We start from the raw sequence: 18,162 nt of genomic DNA on the forward strand, positions 1-18,162 counted from the left end.
CACACACACACACCCCACACACACCCCAAGTTACTTTTCTTGGGACCAGAGTTTTGTTTTGTAATAAGAAAAGTTCTGCCCAGTGTCTGCGCAAACAGGTGCAGAGTCCAAGTCGAGATCTAAACTGGACAAAATCTTCAAAGATTCTCTAAAGAGCCACCTACATTCTTTTGACATCTGGGGACTCTACAGGGACCAGGAGTTTCCTTCAAAGCATTTTAGGATGATTTTCACTTCTGCGTGCAGCGCCGACCTGACTTCGCTCAGTCCTTGGCGCGGGAGAAACCGAACTCAAAACCACCTTCCAACCTCCCGGCCTGCGTCTCGCGCGGCAGTGGAAGGAAGCGAACCCGGTAGGAGGGAAACACCCCCAAGTGTTCACTAAAGCCTGCTCGTCCCCGAAACCCTGGGGCGGGGCGGCCTGGTGGGCACTGGGTGGGGGGCGGGAGGTGCCAAATGTGGTTTCCACGTGTGTCGGCTACGCCGCGGGGCCCCGGCGGCAGCGCGCGCGCCCCGCGGGCGGACCCGGGCGGACCGGGGCGCAGGAGCGGGCGGGCCGAGGGGGACCCCGGGGACCCGTCGGGCCGGCCTGGCGGCTCTGGAAAACGGACTCGACCACAACGGCTGCAACGGCGCCGCGGCAGGCTCGGAGCCCGGGGGAGGGGTCGCCCCGCGAGGGAGGGGCAAGAGGCGGGAAGCGCTCAGCCCTGGTCCGCCGCTTCAGGGCGGGGAAATCGAAGGACGCGGGCTGAGCTCGCCACAGGGGCGCCCGCCCCTTTCTCCGGACGCACGCACGCACGCACGCACGCACGGGAACGCCTCACTGAGCGTGGGCGGAGAGGGACAGAGGCCGCGACTTCCTCACTTCCGCCCACCCCTTTTCCCCGGACCCACGCACGCACGCACGCACTCACGCAGACAGGGACACGCCTCCCGGGGCGGGGCGTCCGCTCTGCGCAACCCCCCCCCCTCGCCGGGAAGCGCGCGGTCACCGAGGCCCCGCCCTTGAAGGGACTTCCGGCGGGCGAAAACCTGAAACTGTCCCTCAGCGGCGGTTTCCCCCCAGACCGCAGCTGCTGGGGTGTAAAGGTTCCCCAACATCGGGGAGGAAAAGCAGTCGCTTAATTAAACATTTGCTGAATGCTTAACCTATACGTGGATGTTTAATTTTAACGCCGCCTTCAAAATGTAGAAGCGAATTTGGTGAGAAATTTTCAAAGGAAAAATTTTTTTGCCAGTATTATTTTTCAGTATATTTTTTCAATATACTCACTCTCTTTAAAAACTGGAATGGATTAAATACAAACCTGAATTAAACACACGGTTTAATCTTAGCTCAATTTAATGTCATTTTCGCTTAATCTCCACATTAAGCCTGCTGCAAAGACTTGAGCAAAATAGGACCGGGGAGATACTGTGATGGAGGAGATAGCCAACCGCCTATGAAGTCTCCACAAATGATAAAGGAGGAAACTGTACTGGATTCGTGAAAATAAGGCATTTCTGGATGCCAGTCCTGTGCTCTTTCCAGTTACCTTTACTGAACAAACATCTGAATAACAAAGAGCTATGTATGTGAGTACTCTGAGAAGATTCTAAATAAATGACATTTCTGAGGGAAGCAGCATGGTAAAAAGGAAAGAGCATAGAGTTGGGTGTAGGAGTTAGAGGTCAGTTTCAAATCCAGACTTGGCACAGGGGCTGAGTCATCAGAAACAAGTTACCTTACTTCTTAATGCCAGTGTGCTAGGCTTTCACCCACCCTGGTCTTAAAGTACATTCTATTCTACTTTATGTCCTAGATGCTTTCTCTTAAGGGTTTGTATTTATTTCCAAGAAAAGATCTGTAATGAGTTTATACTGTTGATCTGTAATAGATATGTTTGCTTATTTTACTTTTGAAACTTTAAATTTACTAAATATTTTAACACAATGACTTAGAGCCTTGCCTTAATGGTGAGGGAGGAAGAGAATATATTATAGTAAACTAAATACAAACCTGAATTTGTAATATGTTTGAAAAGATAAGGACCAGAGACTAGAAGTAGGAACCATTTGAACTCTGAATTCCCAACCTAGAAACTAGTAATACAGAAAAGAATATATGGTTAAACCATTCTTAACAGCTCTGAAACCTTTTTCTTTGAAAGAAGTCTAAACTGCTATACATGAATCTGTTAAGGAGAAAGAAAATCCTTCATAAAGAAAACAGCGTAATTAAGGACCGTACTGTTGGGGCAAGGTGGGGCGATCCACAAAGGATTAATTTAGTGTTCCATATTAATATCAAATCCATAAGAGGAAAATTTCGACACGTTTGGAATTCAGCCAACCAGGGACTTATTTTGTAACATTGGTTAACTCCCACTCTGAAAATCAAGGGCTGGATAAAAAAGCCACATATTCCAGGCACAAATTTCTAGTGTAATTCCAAACTCCACTGATTACAAGAATCAAAGCGATCTTCATTCTCCGTACCAGGTATGGAGAAAGGTGCCTTTTTTAATTCCGAGAAAGGAGCGACATATAAAAAAACCTACCTGGTTTTGAAAGAGCAAGTAAATGTTTTCTCATCGATATTTCATTTAACCACATTACCTTAGAGTCTATTATTATAGAAAAACAAGATTAGAGTATTTGGACCAAATATGTTACTTAAAAATTCAATTTACAGAACCAAAGACTAACAAATCCTGTATTGTTACTCATGAACTCAAGGAAGGTTGAAACAAAGTTGAACAGTTTCCAACAAAGTATGGGAGCATTTCCATATTATAATTACCTTCTAGGTACACCCCTGACTTTCCAGTATTCTCAAAATGCCTCTCTGCCTTTCCCTTCATGCCATTTTATTTTTTTTTTTTAAGATTTTATTTATACAAGAACTGGGGTACAGGCCAGAGGTGCAGGAGGATGAGAGAATTCACCAGAGACAGAGTGGGGAGCAGAACAGGCAGCCCGACCAAAGACATTGCTGAGGGAAGCAGCAGGCGAGACAGGCGAGGTCTGCTGCGCCAAGTGGGTATCTCCCTAGCCGGCCGGGAATCGAACCCGTGCCGCAGAGGCTGCGGACAGCTTCACAGCACCGTGCTCAACCCGATGCACTACCAGGGAGGCCATTCATGCCATTTTAGATTGCGTTTATCTAGCCAGGAAAAAAGAAATTAGCAGCCTGCAAAATCTTGATTGCCCTAGTTTGATTTTTGCTGTGGTTTTTTTTTAAGATTTATTTATTTATACAAGAGCTGTGGTACAGGCCAGAGATGCAGGGGGGTGTCTCTGTCCCACCAGAGACTGGGAAACAGAACAGGCAGACTGACTGAAATACACTGCTGAGGGGAGCAGCAGGCGAGACAGGAGAGGCCTGCCCCTCCCATGTGGGTTGCTCCGAAGCCGGCGGGGATCGAACCGGCGCTGCAGAGGCTGCGGACAGCTTCACAGCGCCGCGCTCAACCGCCTGCGCCACCAGGGAGGCCCTAGTCAGACATTTTTAACCCAAATTCTGGGACCCACTGTGAAAGCACGAAACTGACATATCTCACTTCCCTCCCTTCCTTCTCCCCCAAGATCTTGAGAAGTAAACATGCGGCGCTAACCAACTGGAGTTTACATCCCCAAACCATAGACCTTAACCCCCCAGCAGCAGGCCCCACCTCCTCGCCCCGCCCCCCTCCCGCTCCGACCCCGTAGCGGACCGGAAGTACGTCATGACGCTCTGGCGCCCTGTCCCCGGATGCACTTTTATCCCCGGATTCTTAGAGCAGCCTCAGAGCTCCACGGGTCCCTACGCGCTTAGCACATGCGCGCAGGCCCCGCTCCCGCTTCCTCCACTTCCTCCAGCTCCCAGCGTCCGGACAGCCGCCGCCGCCGCCGCCGCCAAGGAGTCAGGAAGTTCAAGATGGCCGCCGCGGAGCCCCAGGCGCTGCGGGAACAGCCCGAGTAAGTGGAGTCTACGACCTGGGTGGCGCGGGGGGCCGCAGCCTGGGCCCTGCCGAGTGGGGAACGGCGGCGACCCGCACGATGGGGCGGGAAAGTTCGGGCCTAACACCGAACGCCAAACTTTGCCCTTCCCGCGTGGTACGTTGTGGGGCGAGAGGCGCGGGCGGGCGGCCCTGCAGCTGCGCTCTCCGGAGGCCGCGGCTGTTGGGTCGAGGGCGGCCGCGGCCTGCGCGCGGCGTTGCCCTGGGAGGCGCAGGCGCGAGCGGCCTCTACAGGTCCCGAACGGGAGGCGGCGGTGCGGCCGCGCCTTCGGGGTCCTGCCGCGGGGACCCAGCCCGGCTCACTGGTCGCCCGGACTCCGCTGCATCGCTGCTGGGGCCAGCCCGAAGACTTCTCCCGCCTGCCGCGCCCCCGGCCGTCCTGCTACGGGTGCCAGTTTTACGACGAGAAATCGGGAGAAAGGGTGCTAAGGCCACCCCTTTTGAATGCCCCGGAGCTGAGGTTTGTGGCGAGCGGGATATTTCATCTCCCCGCCCTTGGGCTCAGGGCTCCAGCAACCACCGCTCGGTCCCACCCAGCCTAGTGGCAGCTTAGCTGCCAACTTGCAAACTTAAGGCAAAGTTAGATCAAGTCGTTGGTTTTGAGGCCTGGCATCTTCAGCGTGAGTTTATAACTCTTCTTTGAGAGTCTGAATGGAAGAATTGGTGGAAGTTCCAAACCCAAGTCATGACTATGGTTAAGAGAATATAAGAATTCATGAGACCAAGTGAAAACAAACTTCTTGGATAGGCTGAGAAGACGGCAGTTTTGTTTTTTGGAGTTTTTTTACCCTCCCATGTTTATGCGAGGAAAACTCAAAGCAAGAACCTAAAAGGTGTTCCTGTAGCGGCCCTTTTCTACATTTGCATTATCTGATTTGTTTCTGCCCTTCTTAGGAAAGTTAGACACAGTCTCCCAGCAACTTGGAACTAAGAGATAGGCGAAATCTTGGCCACCAGACGAACGGCCCATCTCGACTTCATTGCTGTCCGTCCAGTTACGGATTCAGTCTTTGCTTGACTCAGTTGGACGGAGAATTACTAGTTTATTTTTAAGGACTTTTGAAAGCTGCTTTAATATCTTCACCGTTTGACATACTGGAACGCATGGATTTGAAAGTTTTCATTAGACTTTGCTTCTTTGTTTCTCATGGAGTTTACAGTTACTGTAACAGTGTTTATGCCAATACAGTAGCACTCTTATGCTCAGCAGTTGATTTTTCTAGTAATCTGAAAGGTTCTGTAATATTTTGTCCATTTATTTTCAGGGACGTTTCATTCATTTTGAGGGAAGGTTTAACCATATTTTGTTTCCATATTCAAATTCTAGCTTTTTTATTATTTATTTATTTGTTTATTTGTTTATTTAAACAAGCACTGGGTACAGTCAGAAGCATGGGAGGGTGAGAGAATTCACCAGAGCCAGAGCAGGGAGCAGAACAGGCAGAATGAAGAAATACAGTGCTGAGGGGAGCAGTGAGCATGGCAGGAGAGGTCTGTGTGCCATGTGGGACCCTTGTTGGGGGTCAGGGATCAAACCGGTGCTACAAAGGCTGCGGACAGCTTCCCAGCCCAGCGCTCAGCCGTATGACTGACACTAAAATAGTCTTTAATTCCACTCTCCCAACCCACCAAACACTTGGAATATATGGAATATTTGGTCTATGTATGTCCCGCTTTCACTTACAAAAAATGTAAAATAACAGTTTAATGTGAAAGCTTGTAATGAATGCTGGAGTTTGGCTAAGCGGCTCTTTAGAGAAGACAATGGGAAGTTTACAACTATATGGAATTTATCAATAGTTAGAGAAAACTTAGAAAAAAATGAATATGAAAATCAGGTTTTAAGCTCCTGGCAGGACTTTTAATGGCCTTTACATTTTTCGGTGTTTTTTAATTGACTTTTGGCAGATTTAAAGATCAAAAAGTTCTTATGTGGGCCTCACCAGTGGCGCAGCGGGTTGAGCGCAGCGCTCTGAAGCTGTCCGCAGCCTCTGCAGCACAGATTTGATTCCCAGCCAGGGAGATACCTACATGGCACGGCAGACTTCTATCTTTCCCACTGCTCCCCTTAGCAGTGTTTTTGGTTGTCTGCCTGTTCTGCCCCCAGATCTGTCTTTGGTGAATCCTCTCACCCTCCCTTGCCTCTGTCCTGTATCCCAGCTCTTGTACAAATAAATAAATTTTAAAAAAATAAAAAATATATATAAAAATAAAAATTCTTATATGTATTGACTTGTTTGAACTGAGTATCAGTTGCTGTTCCTAGCACTGAACAAATACTGACTAGTTTAATCCTTAAAACAGCCCAGTGGAGATACTGTTATTTCCTATATGTTACAGATGATGAAACACAGAAAAATAACGTGAACTTGCCCAGGGCCACACTTAAATGATAGATCGAGGATTTAAACACAGGCCTTCTGATATTAGGACCTTACTCATAACTACTGTAGTCTGATCTCCTAGTACACATTGCCACTCTTTGTAAAAATAACCTTTAAGTCTTTTTTTTTTTAATCTTTTTTTTTTAATAGAGGCATGTTTTGTTTTTTTTATTTATTTATTTGTTTGGTTTTTGTTTATACATGCACTGGGTACAGTCAGAAGCGCGGGAGGGTGAGAGAATTCACCAGAGCCAGAGCAGGGAGCAGAGCAGGCAGAAGGACCGAAGTACACTGCTGAGGGGAGCAGCGGGCGGCAGGAGAGGTCTGCGCGCCATGTGGGACCCTCCTCTGATGGCCGGGGAGCAGCCAGGGATCAAACCGGCGCTGCAGAGGCCGCGGGCAGCTTCGCAACCCAGCGCTCAACCGCTGCGCCACCGGGGAGGCCCATAACCTTTAAGTCTTGAGAGCTTTTTATTTGAGAGATCATTTTTATTTCCAGCATCCTGGGAAGGTCTGTTTTTTGTTGTGATGGTTCTAATTCTTTGAAACGTAATTTCCCAAACAGATTTGGAAAAGGTGAGGGTGGAAGGGTGTGTTTTACGATTAATAGATCTTTGGGTCATTCTTATTTCTACATCTACATTAATTCTGTGTTACAGAATTTGCTCACCATTCCAAAGCATAAATTGAATGCCTCTGAAGTAAAATTCATTAAGAATATTCTTTGAAAAAAAGTTGTGAAATAGGAAGTTAAAATAACACTGGTGGTTGCTAACTAGTTGCTTTTTCTTTTGAAGTTGTTCCATGACTTTCCATTGTGCCAGCTGCCCAAAGACTTTGGTTATTTGAAGGGTTAAAACTTGCAAATTGTGCTTAACAAGAAGATTAAATGAATAAATACTGCTAGCAGTATTGTCTGCACTTCAAATTCAGCACAGTTTTCAAATAATGTGATTTGAAAACTTAATCAGTTCTCAGGTATTGCTTTATGATAAATAAACCTGTAGTAGGCCAGGTTTGTGTAGACCTTACCTGCTAAATAGGTAGTGTTAAATACCCATTGTTATCACAATAAAAAATGATGCAATTGAAGCTAAATAAGTAAGTTGGAAAATGTAAATTCATGTATGTGAAACTTTTATACCTGCAGTTACTAATATGAAATATCTACGAAGACTTGAGTTTCTTAAGAAAGTTGTTGATTATTTGCCTAACTTAATTCCTGGAGCACAAGTTCATTGTCTATAATTTTATATCACTGAATGAGTTCAGTTTCCCAGATTTACCTGGTCAGATTTCAGTTGTTAGTTTCTATGAAATTTGCTTTGAGGAGGATGAAGGTCTAAGTTAGAAATGGAATGACTGTTAACTCCTGGCCATGGTGATGTGGGTTCCAATTCTCAGAAGCTCCAAGAGCTGGCATTTCTTTGGAAAGATATCACTTTGGTGGCAAAACTGTTAAGAATTTGACTTGAAACTCTCTGAAATACTTAAAAGTTATATAAACCACTAGTTTAAAAAAAATTAAAGAGCAGATCTTTCTTGTGGAAGGTGATTAAATTCAGATCATTTGGGGGATTGCATTCAACCAGTAGTGTATGCCTGCTTTATGAGGCCCCGGAGCTATAACTGAGCAAAAACAAAAATGTTTACTATCAAGAGCAAGGAGTCCAGAATGGCCACTATAAATGAGCTTTGGTCTAATGAAGCAACTTTTATATTTACTCCATCCATCATTTCATTGATGCAGCAAATACTGAGTACCTACCATAGGTTAGCTAATCTTCTAGGCTGTAGGAATGGAGGTTGAAATTTTGCTCTCATAGGGCTTATGATTTAAAGAGACAATTATATTTAGTGGTGACAATTACTTTGGAGAAAAATTAAGCAGCGAAGGGAATATGAATATGTGTGTGGTAGGGTGAGGATTGCAATTAAAATGAATTGGCTCAAAAAAGCTGACTGCGAAGTATTTGAGCAACAACCTGAGGTAAAAGAACCAGCAACTATCCATCTGGAGAGCACTTTCCAGGCAGAGGAAGCAAGTGCAAAGCCTTGTAGTGGAGGATAAGGTGGTGATGGACCTGCTCAGGGAGAGAGCAGTGTGGCTGGATCCTAGTGAGTCGGGGAATCTCAGATGTCGTGGAGTCTTGGGAATTCATTATTTCTTCAGCAGTTTTGTGTGACGGTCATTTATAGGTGTGAATGCATTTCTACAACAAACCTGTAATTTATAAGTACTGTTATTTCCCTAGATTTGCATTTGAGCAGCTGAGACAAAGTAACTTGGGAAGGTTACACTACTATGTTATGTTGGAAGCAACATTTGACAGGGAGTTTGATTCTAGAGTCTGTGTTCATTGATAGTATTCCTTAAACTAACATTTTTTCAGATTTATTTATTTATTTATACAAGAACTGGAGTACAGGTCAGAGGCATGGGAAGGCAAGAGAATTCACCAGAGAAAGAGTGGGGAACAGAATAGGCAGAAGACCGAAGACACTGCTGAGGGTAGCAGCAGGCAAGGCAGCAGAGGTCCGCCGCACCATGTGTGTATCTCCCTGGCCGGCCGGGAATTGAATGCACACTGCAGAGGCTGTGGACAGCTTCACAGCTCGGTGCTCAACCCGCTGCGCCACTAAAGAGGTCCTTAAAATAACATTTTTAGATCAGCCCTGCGAGCTCCATAGTGTTGACTCCAGTGAATATATGTATCCAGGATCTGAATAATAATTACAGCTTACTTTCTGGCACTTGGATCATGCTAAGCACTGTTACAAGCTTTAATACCTGTATTAACCCCGTGCAACCTGTGCTTTGACGTAGAAGCTATTATTTTCTTCATTTTATGGTTGTAGTTCCTGCAGAGTGAGAGCACACACTCTTTAACTTGCCTGAGACCACTGTAGTGGGACCCCAAGTAGTTTGTTTTGAGACTGCTTAACCACCCAGCTATTCTTACGTCGTGTGGACTGTTGGGGGATGGGGGGTTTAGAGAGTTTGAGTTTTAGCTTATTGACTAGACTTTTGTGCTTGGAGCTTTTAGATTTTGTATACTTGAAAATCATTATCAACCTCCATATCCATGCCCATGTTTTGCTTTGCCTTTTTTTAAGGTTTATTTATTTATACATACAGAACTGGGGGACAGACCAGAGGTGTGGGGGGTAAGAGGTTTCACCAGAGACAAAGTGGGAAGCAGAACAGGCAGATTGACTGAAATACACTGCTGAGGGGAATAGCGGGGAGTCAGGAGAGGTCTGCTGCGCCATGTGGGTTGCTCCCTGGTCGGGGATTGAACTCGTGCTGCAGTGGCTGTGGATAGCTTCATAGGTTGGATCTTAACCCCTTGTGCCACCAGGGAGGCCCTCTTTTTCAAAATTTTTAAGAAAATTTGATGATCCAGAGTACTACATTTATCCTGTCTTCTCATACCCCATTAAAGAGAGGTCAGTCAAAACTAAAACCAAAAGACCTAGCGTTCTCTGCAGCTACCTTTAACCCTTTCCACTTCCACAGTCCACAGAACCAGAAACGGAGATTTGGCCAACTGACAACCAAAAATCAGAGTTGAGTTTCATGCCATGTGGTAGTTACATGGTCTCCATCCCCTCGTGGTTTTTACCCAACTTTTCAAATGCTCCTCCCCATACTCCCACATCTATTGAAGACTGGGACCTGGCTGGAGGACCAGAGTTTTGTTCAGAATTCTGCGTCCTTGTAGTGACAGCGTCATCACAGATAGCCCCTATAGTAGCCTCACCTTGCACGTCCTGGGCCTCCAAGTCCAGGGAGCCTCTAACTCTTGTCTTAACCACTTTCCAGAGTGGCATGCTCTGTCTTGTCTCCTGTCATTGTGCTCAGCTGAAGTCTTACCTCCATTAGAACAGTTTCTCCCACAGCTGATGCCCTGGCAAGACTAGCTTGAAGTTTGCTATAAAGAACTATCTCTTGTCAGCCACTTTTTTCACTAAGAGGCCCCTTCCCCTTTTAATTCCTGACTCATTCTCCAGGACAGTGTTACTGAACTTTTAGTTTTTTAATTGATGATGGTTCTTGATAAGTGTTTCTTTTACTCTTAAGTTCCTGATAAACAAATAGCTTGGGTTTTTCTGTGATCTCCTAAAAGATACCTTCATTGACCTTCTTCACAATGATTGTAAGTGATCTTCCCAGTTCCCATAGTCCATTTATGTCTTTAGCATTGCACTTCTGCAATGTTTCATGTGGTTTTCTTTTCCGCTGGACTTTGATTTCCTTGAAGAAGGCAGATATTTGTCTCATATGTCTTTGTTTTTCTGCTACCTAGCTTAATGCCTACATATAGTATGTGATTATTTAAAAATGATAAATTGAATAAGTTTTTGCAAAAAGTTATTTGTAGTATAGGGCTCAAATAGTAAACTTACTAAAAGTCCTAGGAGTATAATATTTGAAGGATTTGAGTAAAATAATCCATATCTTCCTCTAAAAATAGTATGATGATCTGAATCCAAATAATTTAAATTGATTTGGATCTCATATTCTAGTATGTGATGATATAGGATGGAGATGCTATTTGTAGCCTTTGTTTACCCTGGAATTACCAAACAGCAAGGATTTAGCAAAGTAATTGAGAAACACATCTAATAGAACAGAAGCTACACCTTAATTTAATTAAAATTTTTTGCATAACACCAGTGTTAATATCCACGTTTTGGGAAATTGGGCTTTCATTTGAAATTTAGAAAGTAAATTGCCTGATGAACAAATACTGGGCTAAACCATGTAAAATCTTGTACTGTTGACTTGCAAAACATACCCTTTGATGTTGTTCATCCTCATCATACATACAGTTGAGCGTCCTCACTCCTTGTCACTTCACTTTGAAGTTTAACCCTGAGGGGTGTGTTTACATGATCAGCATAAGCCACGTGGTGGGTGCGTTGATGGAGTGCTTGTTTGGGGCATAGTCAGTCCTGACTCTAGAAACTGAGAGAAAACTGAAGGTATCCTTCTGAATTTCAAGTGGAGAAAGGGAACAGTCTCCTGGTAGATCTAAATATTGGTATGTATGTATGGGATGTTAATATGTATGGGAATGTTAATGTGTATGGGAAATGCGAGTTTAAAGATCATGTTTCTGAGGGGCAGCTAAATTAAATCAATACTAATGGTATTTTATTACACCTGATTTGGATTCCCTTTTTTTTTTTAAATGTCATCATGACTTCATCCTCTAATACTTGGTGTTTACATCAGAGACAATTAAATTTAGTCACCTAGTTATTGCTATAAACTTGTGAAATAAAGTGCCTGAAGATACTCTGAAAGAATTTCTGTGACTGACTTCATGTATTATATCGGGATGTATTTTGTCGTCGTTATTTAGTTATGACTGAATGTTTGATAGATGATATGGTTTTAAAATGTGTTTGATGCATTTGTAGGATGGAAGATGCTGATAATTCTGAGAAAAGTGTAAATGAAGAAAATGGAGAAGTATCAGAAGATCAATCTCAAAATAAGCACAGTCGTCACAAAAAAAAGAAGCATAAACACAGAAGTAAACATAAGAAACATAAACATTCCTCAGAAGAAGACAAAGATAAAAAACATAAACATAAGCATAAGCATAAGAAACATAAAAGAAAAGAGATTATCGATGCTTCTGACAAAGAAGGTATGTCTCCAGCAAAAAGAACTAAACTTGATGATTTAGCTTTGCTGGAAGACTTAGAAAAACAGAGAGCCTTGATTAAAGCTGAACTTGATAATGAGTTAATGGAAGGAAAAGTCCAATCTGGGATGGGGCTCATATTACAAGGTTATGAGTCTGGCTCAGAAGAAGAAGGGGAGATTCATGAAAAGGCAAGAAATGGAAATAGGTCTAGTACTAGATCCTCCAGTGCAAAGGGGAAACTTGAACTTATGGACAATAAAAATAGTACAAAAAAGCGAAGTAAAAGCAGATCCAAAGAACGGACTAGACATAGGTCTGATAAAAAGAAAAGTAAGGTCAGTGCTGAAATAGTTAAAGAGAAGATAGCTAGGAGCAAATCAAAGGAGAGGAAAAAGTCCAAAAGTCCATCGAAAAGAAGTAAGTCTCAAGATCAAACAAGAAAGTCAAAATCTCCCACCCTTAGAAGGCGATCTCAAGAGAAAATTGGGAAAGCCAGATCTCCTGCTGATGACAAGGTAAAAATTGAAGATAAAAGTAAATCAAAGGATAGGAAAAAATCCCCAATTATAAATGAAAGAAGTCGTGACCGAGTCAAAAAATCCAGATCCCCGATTGACTTAAGAGGTAAATCCAAAGACAGAAGGTCACGTTCCAAAGAAAGAAAATCAAAACGGTCTGAAACTGATAGAGAAAAGAAGCCAATTAAATCTCCCTCTAAAGATGCTTCATCTGGGAAAGAAAACAGGTCACCCAGTAGAAGACCTGGTCGTAGTCCTAAAAGAAGAAGTTTCTCTCCGAAACCACGTGATAAATCGAGAAGAAGCAGGTCTCCACTTTTAAATGACAGGAGGTCTAAGCAGAGCAAGTCACCTTCTCGAACTCTGTCTCCTAGTAGAAGAGCCAGGAGCCGATCCTTGGAAAGAAAACGAAGAGAACCAGAGAGGCGGCGACTTTCTTCTCCGAGGTAACATTTTCAAATACTAATGCTGTCTTACCTTAACCAATGCACCAGACTTTGTAAGAGAAATTAGAATTTGTGGACAGTAAAAAATAAGATAGTGATGAATTTTATGGTTTTAAATATAACGTTGTCCATTAATATTTGCACTTTGTTGGTATCTTGATTGGATGATTTACAAACACAAAACTTGCTGACAGATTAGTATTTTTTTACTACAAGTTTTCAATTTAGTATCTAAAATTGTCAGAATCACTCTTTTTTAAAAATATTTATTTATGCATACAAGAACTATGGTATAGGCCAGAGGTGGGGGGCAGGCAGTGAGGATTCATCAGAGACAGAGTGGGGAACAGAATGGACAGATTGACTGAAACACACTGCTGAGGGGAGCAGCGGGTGAGACAGGAGAGATCTGCTACGCCATGTGGGTAGTTCCCTGGCCGGGGATCGCTTCATAGGTTGTGCCACCAGGGAGACCCCAGAATCACTCCTTTAAATCCAAATTATTTGGATTTAAATTCCTCCACTTATGGGGGAAGTTTATAGAACAGGGATTATTCATTGAACAGTATAAGCTGATATTGTTAATGTTAAAGGAGGTATCAGTTTAAAGATTGTAACCTATCTACTCCTGAAATTGCATGATTTTTAATTCTAGCAGTATCGATTGAAGATAAAATTTTTTTGACCCTCCATATTATAGTCAAATTGAAAATGGACCTTTTTTTCCTGCTAATTTATATACATGCCTTACTGTTGACAAAATAGTCATAAGTTTTGGAAAAATAGTGTGAGAAATGATGTTATCTGTCTCATATGTTGGAAAAATAGTGTGAGAAATGATGTTATCTGTCTCATATGAATTACTTGGTACATTCAGTCCATTCTTTTCCTCATAATTCTCATTTCTACTCATGAGGTGGGGTGATTCTCACACTTAATATTTAAATGGAAACATAGATTGGGAGGTTATTTAACTTACCTGGGGTCTTAGAACTAATAAATAGTGCAGAAAGGATTTGGAAGGAGTTGTGTTGACTAGTCTAAACTACTTTAGAGACTTACTTTTATGTCGTTATATTTAGTAATTAGTCATATGAAATTATCTCTTAAAAGTTGTTACGACTGTGTACGATAATTTGAATTCCTGCCATTTACTCTTTGATGTTAATATTTATTGTGTAGGTATAAATATGTTGGCCTTGAAGTTTAAATCATCTTCAGGGAAATTTCAAGAATGTTGTTTTTAGAGTGTGCTGTGTTGAGATCTCATGTTCTTCTGAGTGACTGTCATGAAATGGCCCTTTCCTCCTCCACCTTTCTGCAGTGAGCCTATGGTGATTGCCTAAGCTAAAGTGGTCCTTCTTGGGCCCCGTCCTGGGCCAGTTTGAAAACAAAATTTTGAGGCATTTGCTAAGGACTCGAGTTGGGTATTTGAAACAAAAACTGTTTTTGTTATTTACGGAAGAGGTGCCTGCCAATTAAAGGAAAAATTCAAATAATGTGGAAGCCTATAAATTCTTTTCTTGACCACGCCTGAATTATATGTCCTTTAACCCTTATTCTATGCACGCACAATTATTTGATTGTTTTTTCTTAAAAAAAAAAAAAATGGAGTCTTTTTTTTTTTTTAAGATTTATTTATTTATTATTTATATAAGCACTGGGTACAGTCAGAAGCGCGGGAGGGTGAGAGAATTCACCAGAGCCAGAGCGGGGAGCAGAGCAGACAGAAGGACCGAAGTACACTGCTGAGGGGAGCAGTGGGCGGCAGGAGAGGCTCCTCTGGTGGCCGGGGAGCAGCCGGGGATCATACCGGCACTGCAGAGGCTGCAGGCAGCTTCACAACCCAGCGCTCAACCGCTGCGCCACCAGGGAGGCCCCAAAAATGGAGTCTTACTATTCTTTTTAACAGTGATTTACTTTTATGATTACATGAACATTTTTTTTCACGCTTGTATAACAGCAACATGGTATGTCACGGTATAGGTATACTGTATTTAATCAGTCCCTATTGGAAGTGATGAAAAGCTGGGTTGGTTCCAGTTTTTCCCCTGTTGTTTGGAAGGATATTTAGTTATGGATGAGGTTTCTTCGCAGACTAGATTCATAGGCATGGACTTGTAAAATATTAGGTGACAGACATCTACATTTTAGAGAGTTACTGCTGAATTTCCTTCCAGAAAAATTGTACCAGTACCTACTTGTGTGACTAGATGGATCCTTAAGCCTTAAAATCCTTACTGATAGTTCCTCTGGTTCAAGGTTAATATTGATTATAAGACTTATTGGTAAAAATGTCAACATTTAGAAAGAAAACTGATCTTCAGACTGAGGTAATAGAATATTATAAATCACTCGGGCAAGTTTTATTTCAGTTATCTGGGATTAGAATTAGCAGCTCTAACTATGGATAATCTTAATCTTCAAATTATGAGATCAGTGGAAAATTTTTGTGTGCTTACCATAACAATGAAATGTCATCATGATCCTCTGAATGTATTATTACAAAACATGTTTATCTGTTCACTACGTTTGAGTTAGTGTGCCTTTCTTAAGATTTTCTTTACATATAGAAGAAATTTGTTTATTTTGACAAGTCAAAATGCTTTTCCTGTTAACTTATATTTGGTTCCATTAAGAACACGACCTCGAGATGACATCCTCAGTAGACGGGAAAGATCAAAAGATGCCAGCCCAATCAACAGGTGGTCTCCAACCAGAAGAAGAACAAGTAGATCTCCTATTAGAAGGAGGTCTCGGTCCCCACTTAGACGTAGCCGATCTCCAAGAAGAAGAAGCCGATCTCCCCGGAGAAGGTAAATAGGTGGTACATATGTTAATCTTTTTTTTTTTTTTAAGATTTATTTATGTATGCATACAAGAATTGGGGTGTAGGCCAGAGAGAGTGGAGAGCAGAACATGCGGATCCACGGAAATACACTGCTGAGGAGAGCAATGGGTGAGACAGGAGAGGTGTGCTGCACCATGTGGATTAGCTCCGTGCCCGGATTGAACTCGCGCGGCAATGGCTGGCTATAACTTGATGGCGCTGAGGCTTAACCCCTTTGCCACCAGGGAGGCCCACATACGTTATTCTTTAGATTGAGTAAACTCTGAATGGTTTTGAAACTCATTAGCTCAGTTGGTAGTTTTCATAAAGATTGTTTTTCTCTGAAAAATTGTGGCGGAATTCCATGTGGTTTGCTTTTATCAACATGAGAGATTTCTCACACATTTATTTTTCTTTAATATAATTTCCTTTCATATTTAAATAAATGTTGATTTCTTCTTTTCTCTGTTTTTATAAGGGAGATAGATAAATACTAAATGTGTTAGACTTAGAGGCCTCCCTGGTGGCCTAGGGGTTACAGCTCAGCACTACTGCTGTGATAGCCTAAGTTCCAGCTAACCAACGTGGCACAACAGACCTCTCCTGTCTCACCTGCTGCTCCCCTCAGCAGTGTATTTCAGTCCGTCTACCTGTTCAGTTTCCCACTCTGTCTCTGGCGAATCCTCTCACCCTCCACACCTCCGGCCTGCACCCCAGTTCTTCTACGCAAAAAAAAAAAAAAAAAAAAAACTTTTAAAAATAAATAAATGAGTTAGACTTAGGGTGTTGGTTTTGTTTTGTTTTTTTTTTTTTCCCCTTGAAAAAAAAAACAGGATAGATCAAGGGGTGATAAGTAACCAGTTTCCTGTCATGTTGTAATTATAGTAGTGAATATTGATACTTGATGACTCTTTTGGCAAAGACATGTTTAATTCACAGCAGTGGAAACCATTGTATATGAAGCTCAGTGGGTGCTCGGTGTTTTAAAGCAGGGAATCATTTTAGTAATCCAGGCCCATTAAGTATTTAACCTAAAGCCTAAATGGATGTTCACTTAGCAATCTTTTAACATTTTTATTTGAAGTAATATATGACTGTAGTTTCAAAAGAAAGTATACCAAGCTATGCTGCAAACAGTTGCTATATCTTTACAGACTCTTAAGTATTTTTGTAAACTAGCTTCCCGGAAGTAGACATGTATTTTTAAAATGTGTATGTTTAAATTTTTTAAAGTTCTTGCTGTGTCCATTGATCACAGCTAGTTTTTGTTAATACTACCCCATACATGTTTCTCTTCTACCTAATTGCACCACATACTGCATGCTTCCTCGTACAATATAATCATCATGATCGTGTGCTTAGCAGATGGGGAGTGGTAGGGTTGTGGGGGGAGGGAGGACCTCCTTTCAATGCTTCTAGCTTCCAGCTGAGAACTGCCACGCTGGGCTGTGTACCCCACTCACCGCAGACTGTTTCCGTTTTTCTCTTCTGGGATTCTGTTTCCTGTATCTAGTGTCTTTCCATGTTTCACATCCTTGCTTGGTGTGATGCATCTTCAGCTTCCCGGGGAAAGGTGGCCAGGCCTCTGTCTCTAATAAAAGCCTTTCATACTCATTGTTTATTTGTCAAAGAATAAAATTCTAGATTGAAAGTCATTTTTCCTTCAGAATTTTGAAGTTGTCCCATTGTTAATGTCTAGTATTGGGAAATCCCATTCTGATATCTAAGCATTTCCTAGAGAACTTCTTTTTCTTTCGCTCATTATATAATGTCCTGTATTCTGAAATTTCACTGTAAGATACCTTGGTTTGTGGATCTTTTTTTCCACTGATTTTGCTCGGCACTACATAGGCCCTTAAGCCAGGGAGACAACTGTTGACTATTCCTGGGAATTTTTTTGTTGTTTTTCTTGTTTGCTGCCTTTTTAAGTAACATTTTGCTCTTTGCTTTATGGAAATAGCAATTCTTAGGTTGAAGATGATACTGAGTGGAGTTTATTTTGTGGAGTTAATCATTAGGCACTGAAAAAGCTGGAAGACAGCCCTCTTCCATAATGACTATGTGGAACTTGTGATTAATGGGTATCCTTTTAGGTCAGTTAGGTAAGAAACTTGAGCATCAATCAATGAAAGGTGTTTTACTTTGAATTAATGGTTTTCCAGAATCCTCACATGTGCTGGAGAGTGTGGACATAATCTTAAGTTCTGGTCCTTCATGTCAAGCCCCCTTATCTCCCCCTTAAGCACAGTGCCTTGTAGTACCTAGTGCCAGATTTTACAACAGCCAGAACCTCTCTGAAGTGAATCTTTATCAGATTATGAACGAGGTTGCTGGGCATTTT

At 42.5% G+C, this 18,162-nt stretch overlaps 1 protein-coding gene across 6 annotated transcripts in view; it reads left to right on the plus strand.

Annotated features, from left to right (window-relative positions):
- The first annotated feature begins 3,759 nt into the window (after positions 1 to 3,759).
- Positions 3,760 to 18,162, plus strand: part of PRPF4B (pre-mRNA processing factor 4B) — a 36,296-nt gene continuing 21,893 nt past the window's right edge. For all 6 annotated transcript variants that reach the window (XR_008553036.1, XR_008553037.1, XR_005126649.2 and 3 more), the window contains exons 1-3: positions 3,760 to 3,939; positions 11,795 to 12,991; positions 15,631 to 15,807. Coding sequence is in view for 2 of the 6 variants with exons in the window: in XM_037519192.2 (XP_037375089.1) it covers positions 3,800 to 3,939; positions 11,795 to 12,991; positions 15,631 to 15,807 (1,514 nt within the window). In the remaining 4 variants the exon portion in view is untranslated. The remainder of the gene's footprint in view (positions 3,940 to 11,794; positions 12,992 to 15,630; positions 15,808 to 18,162) is intronic.

This window comes from Talpa occidentalis, unplaced genomic scaffold (assembly GCF_014898055.3).
Source record: "Talpa occidentalis isolate TD23 unplaced genomic scaffold, MPIMG_talOcc4v2.1 talOcc4.2, whole genome shotgun sequence".
In the NCBI taxonomy this organism is placed as follows: Eukaryota; Metazoa; Chordata; class Mammalia; order Eulipotyphla; family Talpidae; genus Talpa; species Talpa occidentalis.